Raw genomic sequence first — 20,937 nt, 5'->3', positions numbered from 1 at the left:
ACCTTGTGCGTAGCAAAAGTCTATTTGTTCATGTATTTTGTGGCTTGACTCAAAGTTTAAGATGAAGTGTTTCAGGTCAAAAGCTGGTGGAAAGTGGGCGAGGAAGTTGAAAGGTGGTCGAGAATGAATTGTTTTCTTGGATAAGTGCAGAAAACATCGTCAATGTGAAGGTGCAAAGGGAGGTGGGTATTTTATTCCATTGCAGGGGGAAGAAAGGTGCGAGGGTAAAGTCCTTGAAAATCTTACCTCAAGTAAAAGGTTACTGTGAGAACTTGAGCTGGGATTAAAATGAGGGGAAAGTATTCAATGGAGTGGTGTCCTGACGCAATCCGTCTACCCGCCCAGTCCCTCAGGAGCTCCGCCCACCAGCTGTCTTCCCTGAGAATGTGGGGAGAGGCAGTTTCACATATGAACGCAGGTAGGAGAGTCTCTTCTCATTGATGTATTACCTGCCTTTTATGGGCCACTGTCTTCATCGGTGAGTGCTTGGCAAACCTTTCCGTGAGTTCACAAACACAGGATGTGGAGTAAACTGAGGATGAATCATTGGGGTCACATCTGCACCAATTTGTTGTGAATAAAATGGCAGCTCTTTGTCCCTGATCTGTTTCTGATTCATGTGAACAATAAACACCAACATGGACTCATTGGGTGAATGTCTGCTTCTGTGCTATATATTGTAAGTAATTTATTTTGGGGGGAAAAAGGTTTGCTAAACAACCCTCTTATGAAGACTGTGCCCCTTTAACTTTCTAGCTATTCCAGGGGAAATGTACTGCACTTTGTTAGCTGTTTAACAAAGCTTAAATAACTCTCCTGCTACTGCAAACAGAAAAAAGATATTTTTTTCTAGGTTATTTTTGAACAACATTTTTTTTTACGTGCACACAGTGATAGTATTAATTACATAAGTACACACAGTAGCATCATGCTTATCTTTGCATTTTTTCACCCTCTCTATTTGACAGCTTTCTTCGGTCAAGCAAATGGAGAGGTCCTGCAGCTGGTGTCTCTTTGCAAACACTGTTCCTGGGCCACTAACTGGGAGACACAGTAAAGTGGCTATCAGTGCTCCCATCTTCTAATCTCCCACCTATTTCCCTGTGGTTCCCGACATCTAGGCCCACTTCTTCAAACCAAAACTGGAAATAGCATGTGGTCAAAGAGGGAAGAGATCCATGACCAAGCACTTAGTGATGCATGTCACAGTGCCTTGGTGTTGCTGAATACAACATCTTCACTTTCTCACCTCGGTTTTAGGGCAGTCTCTCAATGGATTCCTCTTTTGTCTAAAATCTATTTTCTCCCCCTCCTTCCCTGTCCTGAAGGCAATGATTGACATACACCTCCATCAATACTTTGCCCAAGACTCTGTTGGTTGAAGCCAGACCTTCCTGGTCTGTGCAGGGCTCAGGCTTATGAAATATCTGAACTCAAGGAGTCAACATGAGAACCAAAGCTTTCTTTTGAATGAAAATGTTCAATCATGACGAGGATCTGATATGGAACAGACCTGGACTATCACATTCTATAGGATGTGCAGCTAATGAGATCAACTGCATAAAGAAAGTACATTTCTGCCTATTCGGGTTTCCTATAAGAGGTTTTTACTGTAACAGTTTTATTCCACCATTACGTACACTTAACTTTTCAGAACATGAAATGAAACAAAGGCACTCAACATGTCATATTAAAACAGATAGGCCTAGAGAAGCTCAGTAGATGAGAGTACAAGGCAATATAATAGCCTCTAATGACAGGAAATCTAATTCTTAATTTTGTTATTACTGGTCATTGGGTTAGCCAATCAGGAAGTATATCAAGCAGATTTGAAGCTAATCTGGCAGCCAATAAAATACAATGGCATTTGTACAGTGAAGAGGATTGCGAATCATCAAGCTGATAGATGAATCAGAACATAGCTAAAATCATGCAGGGCCAAAATTATCAGGTCCTGCGGCTTGGAGTTTGAAGTTTGAATACAACCAAGCCTGCATATAACGTTGTTGTTTTGTCTTCCCTCAAACATTCAATGAAACGGACCCACCAAACCTCGTGTATGACTGGGATACCAATGGTCCAATAACAGCAAGTACCTTCTTCCTCCAAAGAAAATCATTATTAAAATTATACATTTCCACTGTCAAGAAACTCAAGCATTCGCACCTGGTGGCAAACATGGCACGTAAGGACGAGAAGGTCGCCGCATCCTCCTTCAGGGCCTTGAGTTCGTTTCGCAGTTTCATCATTGTCTCGGTCACCATGGTTTTCTCATTTTCATACTTACTCTTCAGATTTGCCAGGGCAATTTCTGCTGTCTGCAGGAATTAGCAACAAAAAAAAAAAGGTTAGAATAAAAGCCATGCGCACAGCAGACCCTTCCAATAAATGAGCAGATGAAATATATCTTAGCAAGTTTATGGCTGGCAACAGTGTTCACATTCAATCTCCTCTTGAAACAGCTTCTGGTCATTCAGTGCCATTGTTTCTCCTCCTACAACATGACAACAGTATAAATCAATCCACAGCTGTCAAAACTGAACGACTTTCATTTGTGTGATGTTGCCCGTGATGCTGTATATCCGAGGCATTATTGTTCATTCTAACCAGAACGTGGTTAAATGTAGTAAGCTGCATCCATCACATGGGGTCAGAAAGCAGCCTACTATTTCTTAGGGTGCACTCATTCTGCTGACACTGAACATTTGGTTGGTTTGAGTAACTGATCTGGTAACTGGCCTCTTCCTGTACTGCATACTTCTGTGACACATCAATAAAATTCATTGGGTATAAAGCAATTTGGGATGTCAGTTTGTGATATTAAGATCCTATATAAACGCATAGAACTCCAGTTCTCCAATTCTCGGGATTTCAAGAACAGATTTAGATATTTTAATAGCACAGTGAGTTTTATTTTATTTTAAAAATATTTTATTGGTGTTTTCCAGTTTTTGCAGAGTGACAGCACATGTGTATCTGGTATTCACAAACAAGTTTGAATCTTATTTACAATGATTTTTACATGAGGTCCCCCCTCCTTTTCCTCCCCCTCCCCTCCCTTTCCCTCGTTGGTGGTTTAGTTCCCCTCTTAGTGTTGCTGTCTACGCTGGGCTAGTCAGTTTTAGACATTACCAAAGAACTTTTGTCTTTATACTTATAGAAAAGGACAGCGATTGGACTCCTTGTCGGAAAACCTCTGAACTGCTAACATTCCAAAAACCCAAGTACCAGGGGTGTGATTCAGCGATCATGTTGTGCCCGGCATGGATCCGGGCGGGCCAGGTGAATCCCAGGAGAGCGCCAAATCGCTGGGCTGATCATGAGTCACCCAACTCGCTCCTCCGGCGCGTTCTGGATCTCGCCCTCATTGGGCAAGAGCCAGATGTGTATATTAGGCTCATTTAAATCCCCGGACATTGGATTCAGCAGCAGCCGGGACTCAACCACTGCATCTGCGAGACCTCACCAGGGCACAAACGTGGACCAGGCGTAAGGGCACCTGGGGTTCTCACAGGCCATTTCAGACTCCCAGGGGGTTGAGGACAGAACAGTGTGGTACCCAGGCACATTGGCACTGCCATTCTGACAGTGTCACCCTGGCACTGCCAGGGTGCTGCGCTGGCAATGCCAGGGTGCCAAGTTTGCATCGTCTGCGGCTGAGCCCAGGGGGAGAGGCCTTGCCAATTGCAGGAGCAGGTATGGGACGGATCCAGAGGCCTCAAGAAGGTTGGGGGGTGGGGGGGGGGGGGGGAAGAGAGATCAGGACTGCCATCCACCAAAAAACCCTGATCTGTGAGCAGCCATTCCTTCTTGCGAGCTCAGCTCACCAGCATAACATTGAGTATGGCCTTGGCGCAGAGAAGCTCCCAGAGGCCGACAAAGTGCTGTTGAATAGCGGGGTGATTCTTAATGCTGCAGCCGCTGAGAAACACCCCGCCAAATGCCCAAAAGGTGACTTTTGCCCACTGAATCGCGCCCACTTGGGTTTAGAATTTAGATTTCAAAAGAACTCTACTTTCACAATCTTCTTCTATTGCAAACAGCTCTAATTAAAATTACATTTTGATTTAATAGAAGGGATGTGTAAATTAGTCTACGACTTGGAATTTAGGTTTGATTCAAGCTAACCCGCATCTCAAGTCCATTGTATCCAATCTCCGGGTCCAGTTCATTACAATCATTCCATCCCACCTCTGTTCCACACTTGGAAACCTTGATCCAATTACAAGATTTTGGCAAGTACCAAATCACTGCTGAATAAAATGGTGAGTGTTTAAAACATTCTCCCTGAGCTGTGCTCTCCAGACTCTGGATGATAGGCCAATCAGACAAGACCTAGGTATTTAGTGGTCTTTATGGTCCATTCTTCTGGCACTAGTTTTATCAGGATTATTAGCCAGGGCACAGCTCCCAAAAGCATTTCATCACGAATTGTTTCAAGCATCCTTTGACAAACAAAGTCGAGCTCGGGAAACTTTGACATTTCCAGTCTGTTATCTTGATCTCTCCAAATTAAAATCCCCAATTTCATCAAATGCTGTGAGTCCAGCAAAACTCTAGGTATCGTCCCTGGATGTATTGATTAACATATCTTAGTTCCCCTATCTCTCCAGATAGCATTGACTGACATTAGATATAGTTCCACAATCACCGATAGCTCACACCCTCCAAGGCATTCTTGACAACGAGTACTAGCAGATTAGTCAATAGTGGGGACACTACAGTTCAGCCCCATTCGAAATACATCCAAGGCTGGCTCAGTTAATACAAGTTACATTATTTATCTCCTCTTTGCATCTCCCTGCTGAGAGTGCAGGGCCACATAATCTCAAGAATCAATATCTGGCCAGCACTGCAAAGCATAATTTAAATACAAATTGGATTCTCATTACTTTCAGCTAAAGGCGGACAATATGTGGGAAGTATCAATAATGAAGCTTCACTCCCAATATTCCAATTAATTCCACAGGAGGGTTTGGTAATTAGCAAAATGCTGTAATAATGTCATTGATGAGCCATTACTTATTGGTTCTTGAGTTCAGATTAATGGTCACAAACATGAGATATTAACTCTGTTTCTCTCTCCACAGATGACAAATCTACAGAGTATTTCCAGCATTTTCCGTTTTTGTTTCTGATTTCCTGCATTCACAGTATTTTGCTTTAGATTACTTATTGGTGTTTCACCGCCAGCTTAGAGATGATTTCCAAATTAGACAGGGCCTATATAGGCACCTTTCACAAAATGAGAGAGAATTCCTCAGGACAGAGCTTGTAGACGGTGTCAGCCCATGAGGCAAAACATTATGAAAACTGCGATACGAAGCTACCCGTGGTAAGTCTCAGAGAGCAATATGTCTGACATATCACAAATCTTGACTTAATGGAAATGTTGGTCAGCACATCAATTTTACGCACTTTCTCTTGAAACTATCAATTTCTTAACATCACATCCAGCTACTTGATTCAGAGAGGTAAAGAATGCTGACTGGGATTAGGGAGTTGGTTCCTTAGCTTTTTAAAGATAAAATAAAAAAGTTGCATTATTGGAAGGAGTAAGGGTGCAGTGGAATTACATTTAAAAATAAATAATGAAGTAGGACAGCTATTTAAAAATCAATATTAGTTATGTAATTGTCGCCAGGCCTTGTGAGTAGTTGTCTGTTGATTCTCTAAGCAGTAAACACAGCTACTATTGTCAAATTGCCAACTTGTATCTGCAGCATGATGTAACTTTTCAAGGCACTGTTTTCTATGAATACTGCAGCATGACAGGCAAATTCTTTAGGTTTAAACTGGATCTCAGTATTTGGGCCTAGAGATAAAGGGTAATATTTTCCAATATTTATGCTGGCTTTGTCGACAAAACCAGCATGCAGTCCCCGCTGCACAGCCAGTTTTCCGCAACAGATAATGCAGCACTAAGAGTAAAAAAATGTTGCAGCCATCTGACGCCGTCAATTTGGCAGGGCCTGATAAAGCTGGCAACACCAGCTCCACAGAAATCGTGGCAAGGGTGCCCTGATCTGTGCTAAAGAAATTCCCCCCCTCCCAAAGCACTGGGGGAACCCCCCATATCCACATAAGCACCGGGCCAACCCCCCTCCATAAGCACTGGGGTAACTCCCCCATTGCTACGAATAAGGGGAATCCCTTCCACTTGCACTGGGGCTAACGCCCCTCCAAGGGAACTCCCCCTGCCCTCCCCTCACATAAGAGGAACCCCCATGACCCCTGAAAATGAGCTCTCCAGAGGTGGCCCCTTGGCAGTGCCATGCCAGGGGGCAGTACCGGGAACAGTGACAGGGCACTCTCCAAGCTTGTCCCTTTCACCCCCAGTGGGTTCCCTTCGAATGCTTCACATTTTAAAATACTTGCTGTAAACGTCAGCGAGGGAGGGAATTCTAAATGGGGGGGGGGGAACATTTGGCAGAAAAGCCCTTTCATTATCTTATAATTTATTGAAATGTATTAAAATGAGGTTCACGCCCTCGTGACATCACCGGCAAGGGACAGGGCAAATGGAAAACAAGACCTCGCCGACAAGAATCTCATCTTCCTATTTTCACATTGCCGTTTGCACTCACAGCGAACATGGGTGCAAAATTATCCCCAAAAGGGGGAATTTTGATTTTCCTGGCTGGAAGCATGGGCCACCTATCGAGGACTGATGGGGAACTAGCGAATAAGGTCAGTAAGACTGAGAGGAAGAGCAGACAAGGAGATATTGCAGAACACAGCCGGGCTGATGGTCTGAAGTGTATTTGATTCAATGCGTGAAGTATAACAGGTAAGGCAGATAGACTTTGAGCTTGGATTAGTACTCGGAACTATGATGTTGTTGCTATTATGACTTGGTTGAGGGAAGGGCGGGATTGGCAGCTAAATATCCCAAGATTTAGAAGCTTCAGGCGGGATAGAGGGGGATGTAAAAGGGGTGAGAGAGTTGCATTACTGGTTAAGGATAATATCACAGCTGTACTGTGGGAAGACACCTCAGAGGGCCCATGGAGCAAGGCAATATGGGTAGAGCTCAGGAATAGGAAGGGTACAGTCACAATGTTGGGAGTTTACTACAGCCCCCCCCCCCCCCCCATCCCCCATCAGCCAGCGGCAGATATGTAGGCATATTTTGAAAAGATGTAAAAGCAACAGGGTTTTGTGGTTGGTAGTTTAACTTCCCCTATATTAACTGGGACTCACTTAGTGCTAGGGATGGGGCAGAATTTGTAAGGAGCATCCAGGAGGACTTCTTAAAACAATATGTGGATAGTCCAACTAGGGAAGGGGCCGTACAGCATCTGGTATTGGGGAATGAGCCCAGCCAGGTGGTAGAAGTTTCAGTAGGGGAACATTTCAGGAACAGTGACCATAATTCAGTAAGTTTTAAGGTACTTGTGGATGAGGATAGTCCTCACTTTCTATTCAGAATTCTACACAGAATAGAAGAGATGGAGCTATGAAACGGCAGACAGGTTTACTTATCTGGAGAACTGGAGACATGATATCCACACTTGTGGATAAGGGTAGTCCTCGGGTGAAGGTTCTAAATTGGGGGAAGGCTAATTATAACAATGTCCAGCAGGAATTGAAGAATTTAGATTGGGGGCAGCAGTTTGAGGAGAAATCAACATCTGACATTTGGGAGTCATTCAAACGTCAGTTGATAAGAATTCAGAACCGGCATGTTTCTGTGAGGAAAAAGGAAAAGTACGGCAAGTTTCGGGAACCTTGGATAACGAGGGATATGTGAACCTAGTCGAAAAGAAAAAGGAAGCATTCATAAGGGCTAGAAGACTGGGAACAGACAAAGCCATTGAGGAATATAACAAAAGTAGGAAGGAACTTAAGCAAGGAGTCAGGAGGGCTAAAAGGAGTCATGAAAAGTCATTGGCAAACAGGATTAAGGAAAATCCCAAGGATTTTTATACATTATATAAAGGGCAAGATGGTAGCCAGAGAAAGGGGTGGAACACTCCATAACAAAGGAGGGATTCTATGTGTGGAACCAGAGGAAATGGGTTTGGTACTAATTGAGTACTTTGCATCGGTGTTCACCAAAGAAAGGAACTTTGTGGAAGATGATGGAAGCTGATTCTTGGGTAGGGTGTGTGACAGTCTGGATCATGTTGTTGGCTGGCATCTTTGTATCCTCATTGGCTACAGGTGAGATCCCAGAGGACTGAGAATAGCTAATGTGGTATCGATGTTTCAGAAAGGTAGTAGGGATAATCCTGGAAACTATAGACCGATGAGCCTCATGTCTGTAGTAGGTAAATTATTGGAGAGAATGCTCAGGGACAGGATTTATACCCATTTGGGAGCAAATGGACTCATTAGCGATAGACAGCATGGTTTTGTGAAGGGGAAGTCGTGCCTCACTAACTTGGTTGAGTTTGATGATTGATGAGGGCAGGGCGGTGGATGTTGTTTACATGGACTTTAGTAAAGTCTTTGACAAGGTGCTTCATGGCAGACTAGTACAAAAGGTGAAGTCACACGGGATCAGAGGTGAGGTGATAAGATGGATACAGAACTGGCTCGGTCACAGAAGGCAAAGGATGTTTTTCTGAATGGAAGGTTGTGCCTAGTGGTGTTCCACAGGGTTCTCTGCTGGGGCCTCTGTTGTTTGTAGTATACATAAACAATTTGGAGAAAAATGTAGCCGGTCTGATTAGTAAGTTTGTGGATGACACCAAGGTTGGTGGAGTGGCAGATAGTGTTGAGGATTGTCATAGGGTACAGCAAGACATAGAAAGGTTGGAGACTTGGGCAGAGAAATGGCAAATGGAGTTTAATCCAGACAAATGTGAAGTAATGCATTTTGGTAGGTCTAACATAGAGGAGAAATATACCGTAAATGGCAAAATTCTTAGGAATATAGAAAGCCAGAGAGATTTGCATGCAGGTCCACAAATCTTTGAAGGTGGCAACACAAGTGGAGAAGGTAATCAAGAAAGCAAAGGGAATGCTTGCCTTTATTGGAAGGGGCATCGAGTATAACACCTGGCAAGTCATGCTACAGTTGTACAGAACCATGGTAAGGCCGCACTTGGAATATTGTGCATAATTCTGGTCGCCACACTACCAGAAGGATGTGGAGGCTTTGGAGAGGGTGCAGAGGAGGATTACCAGGATGTTGCCTGGTCTGGAGGATGTTAGTTATGTGGAGAGGCTGAATAGACTCGGATTGTTTTCAATTTGGGCAGGCACTCTTTCCCAGGGTGGAGGGGTCAGTCACCAGGTGGCAGGGTCAGTCACCAGGTGGCATAGGTTTAAGGTCCGTGGGGCAAAGTTTAGAGGAGATGTGCGAGGCAGGTTTTTTAAGCAGAAGGTGGTGAGTGCCTGGAACGCATTGCCAGGGGAGGTTGTGGAAGAGATTAATTGACGTCATCCAAAAGGCATCTTGGCAAACTTATGGATAAGATACGTATAGAGGGATAAGGTACAAGGGAGTGCTGAGGGTTTTGGCAAAAGTTGGTATCATGACTGGTGCAGGCTTGGAGGGCCGAAGGGCATGTTCCTATGCTGTATTGTTCTTTGTAGGACTTGGTGGATGATGAGTCTAGGGAAGGGTGTTTAGATAGTCTGGGTCATGTCAAAAATGAAGTGGTATTGGTAGTTTTGAAAAACATTAAGATAGGTAAGTCCCCAGGGCCTGATGGGACCTAACCCAGAATACTGAGGGAGGCAAGGGTGGAAATTGCTGGGCCTTGACAGAAATCTTTGCATCCTCATTGGTAACAGGTGGGGTCCCAGATGATGTTCCTTTGATCAAGAAGCAGAGCAAGGATAATCCAGGAAATTACAGGCTGGTGAGCCTTACGTCAGTGGTAGGGAAATTATTGCAGAGGATTCTTCAGGACAGGATTTACTTCCGTTTGGAAAGAAATGGGCTTATTAGCGAGAGGCAGCATAGTTTTGTGAAGGGGAGGTCGTGCCTCACTAAATTAATCAAATGTTTTGAGTGAGTGACGAAGATGATTGATGAAGGAAGGGCAGTGGATGTTCAATTCATGGACTTCATGGACAAAGGCACTCATGGCAGACTGATACCCATATGAGGTCACATGCGATCAGAGGTGAGCTGGCAAGATGGATACAGAACTGGCTCAGTCATAGAAGACAGAGAGTAGCAATGGAAGGGTGCTTTTCTGATTGGAGGGCTGTGACTAGTGGTGTTCCACAGGGATCAGTGCTGGGACCTTTGCTGTTTGCAGTATATACAAAGGATTTGGCGGAAAATGTAACTGGTCTGATTAGTAAGTTTGCGAACGACACAAAGGTTGGTGGAGTTGCAGATAGTGATGAGGATTGTCAGAGGATACAGCAGGATATAGATCAGTTAGAGAGTTGTGGGAAGAAATGGCAGATGGTGTTTAATCAGACAAATGTGAGGTAATGCATTTTGGAAGGTCTAATACAGGTGGGAAGTATACAATAAATGGCAGAACACTTAGGAGTATTGTCAGACAGAGAGATCTGGGTGTATAGGTCCACAGATCACTGAAAGTGGCAATGGAGGAGGATAAGATAATCAAGAAGGCATACGACATAAAGCAAGACATGCTGTAGCTGTACTAGTCCTTTCATTAGGCCACACTTGGGACTATTGTATGCAATTTTGATCGCCACACTACCAGAAGGATGTGGATGCTTTGGAGAGGGTAAAGAAGAGGTTTACCAGGTCTGGAGGGTATTAGCTATGAGGAGACATTGGATAAACTTGTATTGTTTTCACTGGAAAGGCGGAGGTTGAGGGGTGACCTGATAGAGGTTTACAAAATGATGAGGGGCACAGACAGAGTGGATAGTCAGAGGCTTTTTCCCAGGGTGGAAAAGTCAATTACTAGGGGTTTAAGGTGCAATGTTTAGAGGAGATGTGCGAGGGAAATTTTTTTTACACAGAGTGTGATGAGTGCCTGGAACTTGCTGGCGGGGGAGGTGATGGAAGCAGATATGATAACGATGTTTAAGAGGCATCTGGACAAATACATGAATAGGCTGGGAATAGAGTGATCGGGACCCCGGAAGTGTAGAAGGTTTAGTTTAGACGGCCATCATGATCGGGGCAGGCTTGGAGGGTCGAAGGGTCTGTTCCTGTGCTGTACTGTTCTTCCTTCTTTGACTCTCCGTGGGAGGCACAGCCAATATTGAAAGGCGGGCCTCATTTACATTCTGCATTTAGCTGCAATGCCATGTTTGCTGTCAATGCCAAATGTAACTGCAGTTTCAGTAAAACATAAACATTTAGAATATCGCAATGTATTACATTTCGAATGAATTCTCAAGAGTGCCTGTATCGCATCCTCATATTTTTCCAAATCCTGATTAAAAACAGTTGGTGAAATTCTCCATTTGGGATACTATGTACTCCCGTCAGAGCTGAAAGGGGCCCAAATAATATCATCTTTATTATAATCTTTATTGTTGTCACAAGGGGGCTTACATTAACACTGCAATGAAATTACTGGAAAATCCCCTACTCGCCACATTCCAACGCCTGTTCGGATACACGGAGGGAGAATTCAGAATGTCCAATTCAACTAACAGCACGTCTTTCAGGATTTGTGGGAGGACACTCCGTGGAGCACCTGGAGGAAAGCAACGCAAATACAGGGAGAACGTGCAGACTCCGCACAGACAGTGGCCCAAGCCGGGAATCGAACGTGGGGCCCTGGTGTTGCGAAACATCACTACTAACCACTGTGCTACCGTGCTGCCCGGAGGCGATTCCCAATCCATTGGTATGCAAATTATTGCATGGCGAGGATTGTGAGGGATTCCCGAGGGAAATCCGCTATCGAGCCGTCATTCTGAGCTGGTGGCCCGAATTAGGTCACGCAGTAGGCCACCGCCTCCCCCCCATATCACAATTGAGTCCCCCAGAATGCAATTCAGCCTCCCACCCCCTGATTTTCTGAGTGTCCCCCCTTCCTCCAAGTACAGGGGTGACCTGATACCCCACCCCCCTCACAGAGACCCCTTAAATAAGGAAACACCCAAAATAAGAGACCCCCTCCCCCAAAGCCCCTAAATAAGAGATCTCCCCACAGACCTCTGATATAGTGGCTGGTTTAGCACAATGGGCTAAACAGCTGGCTTGTAATACAGAACAATGCCAGCAGCGTGGGTTCAATTCCCGTACCGGCCTCCCCGAACAGGCGCCGGAATGTGGCGACTAGGGGCTTTTCACAGTAACTTCATTGAAACCTACTTGTGACAATAAGGTATTATTATTATTATTATTAAGGAGCTCACCCCCCCTACCCCAGAATGAGGGAAATGCAGCCTCGGCGGGGCGTTCCCCGCAAATGTCCAAAATAAGGCAGATTCCTGTTTGATAGCGGGGTCGTTCTTGGCGCTGCAGGTGCGGAGAAACACCCCACGATACACACCCAAAACAGGACTCTTTTTTAAATTAAAAGTTGAAATTTCAAGTACATATGGCTCTTTTTCAGGGCTTTCTTTACCTCTTTTTTAAAATGGCCTCATTAAATTGCATCCCCATGTTTAGTGATTTGCCCATTTGTTCTCCAGGAATAGGAGTGTCATTTAGAATTTGTTTGCCCTTGTAAATTCTAAGTCACACTGCTGTCGGGCGTTTTGTGTAAGGTTGAGCAGCACTACAATCCCAAGCCATTGGAAATTGCAGAAAGCCCCCGGGTGGTCAGGCCCTGGGCAGAGTGGTACCCTGGCACCCTGATGCCTCTGGGCATATTGGCACTGTCACCCTGGCAGAACAAGGCCAGCAGCGCGGGTACAGTTCTCGTACCAGCTTACCCGAACAGGTGCCGGAATGTGGCGACTAGGGGCCTTTCACAGTAACTTCATACTTGTGACAATAAAAGATTATTATTATTAAGTGGAAAATTCAATTGAAGGTCAACGGCAGAATCAGTCATTGTTGGAGAAAGCGTCTCCTCAGACTTGGGCCAAGATAGGTCATAGTCTTTCTCCTGGGTTTTGAAAGTTTGGGTCAAGTAAGATGGCATCCTTGGAAAATGGACGTTATTTATATTTGGACAGAATAATTAGATCCCTGATAACAGTCACTCCAGGACACCACTTATTTCTGTACATCTTTTTATTCCGATTTTCGTTATGTGACCTCTCAAATATGTTCCTAATGATGGCACAAGCTTATCTCCAATCCCTTAAATCTCAAATTGAGCGAGGAGCTTCTTGTGTAGCTTCTACTGATATGCTGGTGTGGCCACCTAAAATGGCCACCCGCAAAGATCAAAAATGGGAAAAATGGTCAAAGTCGAACACAGACAGGCTGCAGCTTGCAGATACACAAAAAAGTTGCAGCCCAGACTTTGCAAAAGTAACACAGGAAAAAGGCTGTTGAAAGGCCATCCCGGGACAATGGGCTCCAGGTGGAAACTGAAAATAAGTGGCAGACTTGGTGGCACCTGTTTTCCTTATTGGGAAGGCCGAAGTGCCTCGGACACTGACAGAGGAAAATGTCCATGACTCGGTCATGGCCGACCGGGACTCGCCCCGCTATCAAGGTGGCAACTCTTAATTGGTTAGAGTCCATCAAGGTGATCAAGCCCTGATAGATAGATTGGACATCCACCTGGGACCGCCCAAAACGGTCAAGGATAAAAGGTGCTTTGTAGCCCACCACTCGCTCTCTCAGCTGCAGCTTTCGACAGCCAACAGCAATGGTGACACCATCACCAATCAAGAGGAAGACCATCCTCACCATTGACAGAGGGACCAGAGCCGAGTACACAGATGACCAGCAACAGACATCCAGCACTGCCAGACCACGGATCTCAGATGAGGCCATATCTGTTCTTGCCAGTCACCTGGAAGTTAAGTTACGGTATTTCTTGTGTGTATTAGCTTAGATTTCAATGTTGCATGTTGTGTGACTGATTAATAACGAACTATTGTGTGTGTGAAATAAAGTGTTTTATTGTATCAAACAAACTTGTGGTCATTTGTCCATCGTATATAGGTAATTGACACACTGTGGTTTCGGTTCATCACTTGTTAAAAATCCATGCATGATATCCATTGATAGGGCTCCATTCGCCAGGGTTGTGTCTCTATTGAAGAACACCGTAGGTTTAGTTAAATGTGGCCTGCCTTTCACAAACTCATATTGAATAGGGGCTGATTTAGCTCAGGGCTAAATCGCTGGCTTTTAAAGCAGACCAAGCAGGGCAGCAGCACGGTTCAATTCCCATACCAGCCTCCCCAAACCGGCACCGGAATGTGGCGACGAGGGGCTTTTCACAGTAACTTCATTTGAAGCCTACTTGTGACAATAAGCGATTTTCATTTTCATTTCATTTCAATTTGTCTCTCAGTTTATACTTTATCCTAATAATAGACTCCAATTTTCTCAGTGTTGATATGAAACTCTGCTCTGCAGTTATTTGATTAGCTTCAGCATGCTTTCTAGAACTTACATCAGTCTCGCTTCGGATATAATCAGGATTCACCCAACTGAGCCAGAAGACGGCATGTGAATACAAAACAGACGGGACGGCATGGTGGCACAGTGGTTAGCACTGCTGCCTCAAGAAGCCGAGGATCTAGGTTCGATCCCGGCCCGGGTCACTGTCCGTGTGGAGTTTGCACATTCTCTCTGTGTGGGTCTCACCCCCAACCCAAAGATGTGCAGGGTAGGTGGATTGGCCATGCTAAATTGCCCTTAATTGGAAAATAAAAGTGAATACAAAACAGCCAAAGCAAGTGTAGGGGAACTTCAGAACTTGCCAGTTTTGCATGCATGACCCTACCTGCTTATTGGCCTTCAGAACTGTCCGTAAAGTTGCAATCTGCTCCCGTTTTGTACTCAGCAGCGATTTCAGTTTCAGGATCTCTTCCATCAGAACCTCTTTGTCCTTATCAATCATTGGCGCCAACTCCCGTGCAGCTGCCCGTTGTCGTGATAACTGCAGAGATCGGTCTACTGCCTTCTGCAGATGTTTTATCTGATCCCTTATGATGGCATTCAGGTTGTAGATATTCATGGGCTCCTTTCTTATGTCATTTGTGTCGGAGACAGGGGATGAGGGAGGAGCAGTTATCATAGGTGTGACGGTGGTGCTGACCATTCTTGTTGGGCTCTGTTGTGCATTTTCTTTACCAGCCTCCGTTTTGTCCTTTGAAGAATGGTCTGGTGAGTTTCTCGAGTCAACTGGTGAGGCCATGCCCCGTCGGGCAAGTCGCGGAGACAAAATTCCCCTTGGATCATCTGGTCCTTTTAGGCTTCCGCTGCGGGTGACCCTGCTTTGCCTGTAATAGTCCAGCATGACCCTGTTAGGGGTTTCGTTATTACACAAGCAAACATGGTGATATAGCTGTGCAAGTTCCTCACTAAAAGTTACCAGTTCATCCTGGGCTGTATTGAGAGTATTATGACCCTCATTTGCCATATCTGTCAGTGTTTTAACTTCTGTTTCAAAATGTGTTATTTTTTCATTATATTCTTTGTTCATTTTCTCCAGACAGCTCACCTGCTCATCCAGCTCTTGCACACGGTTTTCATACTTTGTTTTTTCCTCCGTGTATGTCTCCACACATTTATTGTATTTTTCTTTCAAGCATTTGAGCTCGGCTTTGAGATCGATGACCTCAGTGATTGCTACTTTGTACTTGCATTCAAGAATTTCCAGTCCATTTATGTCCACCTCATAATCATGGGTTTCTTCCCCAGACTCCTGCCCTTTCTCATTATCCAGATTGGTCTTTAACTCCTTATTGACCTGAAGTCTCCTCATTGCATTGACATGCTCCGTGAGGCTATGAACTCGTTCGTGTTGCTCAGTAAGTGCACCCTTGGTATGTTCCAGCTGTGTCTGGGATTCCTGAAGATTGATCAAGAGGATGGCTTTTTCTCGCTCTACCTGCAATAAAGGTTAAACAATAAATTATGAGTGTTATTTTACGCTCAGCACTTTCAGGCAAACACACCTCTGATGCAAAAAAAACAATTCTATAGGCAAGATATCAATAACCTGACATCAGAAGGTATTGATTTATTTCCAATATTTCTTACTTCCAATTTTCACCTTTCTTCTGACGAGTGAATACTTTTACTCAATGGCCTATGCTCATCCTTTTCTCTTGTTCATGTCTCTTTTCAATGATCTTACACCCCTGACATATCGTAATGCAGAACGAGGCCAGCAGCACGCTTCAATGCCCGTACCGGCCGCGCCGAACAGGCGCCGGAATGTGGCGACTGGGGGCTTTTCACAGTAACTTCATTGAAGCCTACTTGTGACAATAACCGATTATTATTATCTGTCATTTTCCTCCGTGCCATTTACTACATCTGTAGGCAACAGGCCAGAGTGGACTTCAGCTTTATTTATAGAATGAGTCACCTTCAGGTGATCAAGTTTCCTACCAGGGAACTTTGCTGTTGGCATCTCATGTACTGGAGTGCAGTGGACACCTTTTAGATTAGAGAATGCATCTAATGGTTATTTTCTAAATATTTATATGGAGCAATGCAATCTGAAGTGTCTGACAACCCTAAATGTTATGAAGAGATTTTTATCGATAGAACCCATAGAACCGTAGAATCCCTACAGTGCAGAAGGGGGCCATTCAGCCCATCGAGTCTGCGCCGACCCTTGAAAAGAGCACCCCACCCAGGCCCCCGCCCTATCCCTGCAACCCCGTAACCCAACCTAGCCGACACATCTTTGGACACTAAGGGTCAATTTTAGCCTGGCCAATCCCCCTAACCTGCATATCCCGGAGGAAACCCACGTGGACATGGAGAGAAAGTGCAAACTCCCCACAGTCACCCAAGGCTGGAATTGAACCTGGGTCCCTGGCACCTCTTATCTTTTAATATTCCGAACTACTGATCAGAGCAACTGATGTGTGAACCTTTCATGTGAACCTTTCAAATGAGGCAGTGCGAGTTTCTATTGCAGCAACATTTCAGCGGAGAAGAGAGGTTTTTGGACAGAGCATTCCACTAATTTCAGAACAGAATGTCACGTTATCACATTTGCTATGGAGCTGGGAATATCTCACCATCCAGAAGCACAGTAAAATATCTTTAATAAGATTATACAGGGCCTTTAGTTACAATGAACTGCAATGGGTGTTAGTGGCTGAACCTCAATCGAGTTCACTTGCTATCTCTGGCTGGAGAATGAAAAAACTGAACCGAGAGTGCAGAGAGTTTGGGATAATCAATCATGGGAGTAACTAGCTTCTTTTCAGTGGATATGATGACAACAGAATAATGACAATAGTGATCAACATTACAGTCCATTAGAACCCACACACAGGAAACAAACCCGAATGCTGCACAAATAGTACATTCCTTTCACTTGCACAGCATTCATTATTTCAGTTAGGTAACTCAGTCTTGATATCCTGTAGCACCAATACAAAGTAGCTTCTGATTGCGATTACTGGTAAGCAGATTATTTTTATCAGAATCGTTATCCGCCATCCATCATCCACTGAATTCAGGAGACGACTTGGACAAAGTGGGTTGCACACTGATACCTGTTGCTTATTGACAAAGGGCCTTTCAAAAACCTTTCAGGCAACGGCAATCATTTTTGTTCGATTCTGTGAAATCCTTCAGTAGTGTGTCAAGATAACTAAATTCACTGAATCGGCATGTCAGTAAAGATTACGGTGCAGGAGAAGAGTGTGTAAATCCAGTCGGAGATGAGGTGCCTGGATGGTCCAATTACCGTTCTAGTACTTTTACTTCCACTTGGGCCAGGGCCGACACTGATGGGAAGACAACTGCTTTGTGGCAGCTTTATCCATTTACAAGCAACCCCCTTCTGCCATTTAAAGCAGCGTTTCAGACTAGTCATTTTTCTTTGGCTGGGATTTTTAGGGAGGGGGAGGAGCAAGGGTGGAATACTGGAAATCTCATGTCTTTGCAGCAATAAATATAACCTGCGATGCCCACCTGCACCATGAAAAATTGTCTGTCCTCCAAGATTGCAGTTATAACAGAGGTCGGTGAGGTTAAAAAGAAAAGAGGCCAACTGTTACATCTTCATTCCAAATTTGAAATTTATTTAATATATATTTCCCACTGACCAGAGCTCATGGATTTAATGTGTTTGGCAAAAGAGCCAGGGGTGAAGTGAGGAGAAATACTGTTGCCAGTTATGATCAGAAAACCCATCACTTAAAAGAGTGACTTAAGCAGATTGAATAATAACTTTCAAAAGGGAATTGGATATCTAATTGAAACGGAAAGCTTTGCATGGCTGTAAGGATAGCAGAGAGTAGTGGGACTAATGGGGCAGCTCTTTCAAAGAGCTGTCACAGGCAAAATGGTCCGAATGGCCTTTCTTCACGCTGTATGATCTTACAATGCTACATACCAGCTGAGCGAGGCATTCCAGTGGCCAGAATATGAGGGTCATATATTCACTCTCAAATTCAAACAGATCTAATTAGAGAGAATTTCACAAATACAGGCATTGTACTTGGTGAGTATTTAAAATCTAAATTCAGGACTACCCATGGTAACAAGGAGGTGGAGGTCGCGTATTAGGTAGCTCCTGGTTTTTGGACTTTTATGCCCGGTCGCGGGGTAGTTTTTGGGTGAGCTGGTGTGGGAAGTCATAAGGAGTTTGGAGAATGTCGAAGCCCCAGAAGAAAGGTCCTGGAAAAAAGGGGCAAGCGAAGGTCCGTTGGCGAATGCTGCTACGAGTCCCGCAGGAAGAAAGATGGCGGGGGCTGGGTCGTTGGGTGGGGTGGGGCTGCTCCCCTCACGGTTGAAACTCTAACCTAGGTGATGCTGGTGGAGTTTAAAAGACTGTTTGCCAAACATTTGGAGGTACTTCGGAGGGAGATGATGGCTTCACTTAAAGAGTGGGCGAGAAGGTGATTGCCTCGATAAAGGTCGGTCGAGGTGCGGGAGTAAGGAGCGAAGTTGAAGGGTGTGGAGGAGGCATTGTCACAACATAGCGATCAGTTAACCTTGATGGGTAAAGAGCTGCGGAGGGTGGTAGAGGTCAACAAAGGGTTTAGAGCCAAGGTGGATACATGGAGAACAGGAGGAGGAGGTGACAGAATTTGAGCGTCATGGGTCTGCCCAAGGGAGATGAGTTGAATAGGGAACATCAGTTGCTCAGGCTGAAGCCGAAAGAGAATGAGCCGCTAAGGGTGGTTATAGCCTGCTTTCACAGCTATCACGTGAAGGAGAAGACTTTGAGCTGGGCAAAGCAGAGACGAGAGCGAAGTGGGAAGGCGTTGGTATACACATATACCAAGATCTGACAGCAGGACTGGCGAGAAGGCAGGAGGCCTTTGGAAGGGTGAAGGCGACATTGTACGGCAGTGGATTAAGGTTCGGAGTGGTCTACCCAGCGAAGCTGAGAGTGACTCACAACTCAAAGGACTTTTACTTGAGATGGTGGATGTGGCAGAGGTGTTCGTTAAGGCTGAAGAACTGAGACGTTGGCAGATGCCCTAGGGAGGGTGAATTCTTCCTCTTCGTGCGCGAGGCTCAGCCTCATACAGTTTAAGGTGCTGCACAGGGCACACATGACCGGGACAAGGATGAGCCGGTTTTTTGGGGGTGAGGACAGGTGTGTTAGGTGCTCAGGGAGCCCAGCAAACCACACCCATATGTTCTGGGCGCGCCCAGCGCTGGAGGAATTTTGCAAGGGCGTAGCGAGGACGGTGTCGAGGGTGGTAAGATCCAGGGTCAAACCGGGCTGGGGGCTCGCAATATTTGGGGTTGCAGAGGAGCCGGGAGTGCAGGAGGCGAAAGAGGCCGTTATTCTGGCCTTTGCGCCCCTGGTAGCCCGGCGAAGGATTCTTCTTCAGTGGAAAGATGCGAGGCCCCCAAGCGTGGAATCCTGGATCAACGATATGGCGGGGTTTATTAAATTGGAGAGGGTGAAATTTGCCTTAAGGGGATCGGTGCAAGGGTTTTTCAGGCGGTGGCAACCGTTCTTAGACTTCCTGGCAGAACGGTAGACAATGGTCAGCAGCAGCATCCTGGGGTTGGTGGGGGGGTTGGGTTCTATTTTATTTTTGTTTGTCTATACAGGGGGATCTGAGGGGGTGTATATATTTGCTATGTGTTTCCGCGGGTGTTAATTTATTATTTATGTATAGGGGGAGGGGGGAACTGGGTTGTTTTGTTTTGCTTGGTACTTAATTCTATTGGGCTCCTTTCACATTTTGTTGTTGATATTTTGTGAAAAAAATTTAATAAAAAGTATTTTTTTTTTTTTAAAAGGCCGAAGAACTGAGACTGAGATGGGAGTTGGGATTTGGACTTGGTTGGTGGGGACAGGGAATGTTTTTCTTATTGAGTGTTTTCTACTTGGATTGGGGTTTTGTTTCTGTCTCTTAAATGTGAGGAGGTTATTTACGTGTTCTTGTTTTTCCCTTATGGGTGTGGTTCCATTTTGTGTCTTCGTTTGATGGAGGTGGGCTACGGGCACATGGGGCCGGGGGAGAGGGGGACTCTGGCACAGGTCACTGCACGAGCAAACAAATGTTGGCTAGTGAACAGGAGTGTGGTGGGATGGGGAGGGGGGGGCGCTGTGGTCATTGGAGCCTGGTTGAGCGGGTTTCGATGGACCGGAGAGGTGTGAATGACGGAGGGAGGGGATCGATACTGTTTGGAAGAGGAAGTGGATGGGAGAATTCGGAGAGGGGGGGGGGGGGGGGCGACAGTAATAAAAGGATGGGACGGGTCAGGCTAGATGGATGGAGTCTAGAGTAATGGTGATAGTGGATAGGAGGCGTGGTTGGGGGCGGGGGGTTAGGGGGACCGGTGAAGAGGGCGAGGGTCACCGGGGGGGGGGGATTTTGGTGGGTAAGCGGGTGAGGCTCCAGATGGAGAAGGTGGTGGCGGATCGCTGGGCAAATATGTGACCGTTATGGGTATGTTGGAGGGCAGGCTGGTGGCATTGGCAAGCTGGTGTCCCCAATTAGGATGATGCGGGGTTT

General features: G+C 45.4%; 1 protein-coding gene across 2 annotated transcripts in view; it reads right to left on the bottom strand.

Annotated features, from left to right (window-relative positions):
• Positions 1-20,937, bottom strand: part of LOC140396225 (protein bicaudal D homolog 1-like) — a 322,819-nt gene that overhangs the window by 64,554 nt on the left and 237,328 nt on the right. For both annotated transcript variants that reach the window (XM_072484545.1, XM_072484546.1), the window contains exons 5-6: positions 14,763-15,872; positions 2,167-2,318 (exon numbers count right to left, since the gene is read on the bottom strand). In XM_072484545.1, coding sequence (XP_072340646.1) covers positions 2,167-2,318; positions 14,763-15,872 — 1,262 coding nt within the window. The remainder of the gene's footprint in view (positions 1-2,166; positions 2,319-14,762; positions 15,873-20,937) is intronic.

This window comes from Scyliorhinus torazame, chromosome 19 (assembly GCF_047496885.1).
Source record: "Scyliorhinus torazame isolate Kashiwa2021f chromosome 19, sScyTor2.1, whole genome shotgun sequence".
In the NCBI taxonomy this organism is placed as follows: domain Eukaryota; kingdom Metazoa; phylum Chordata; class Chondrichthyes; order Carcharhiniformes; family Scyliorhinidae; genus Scyliorhinus; species Scyliorhinus torazame.
The sequence above is the reverse complement of the archived record's forward strand: the minus strand, read 5'-3'. Positions and strand labels throughout refer to the sequence as shown.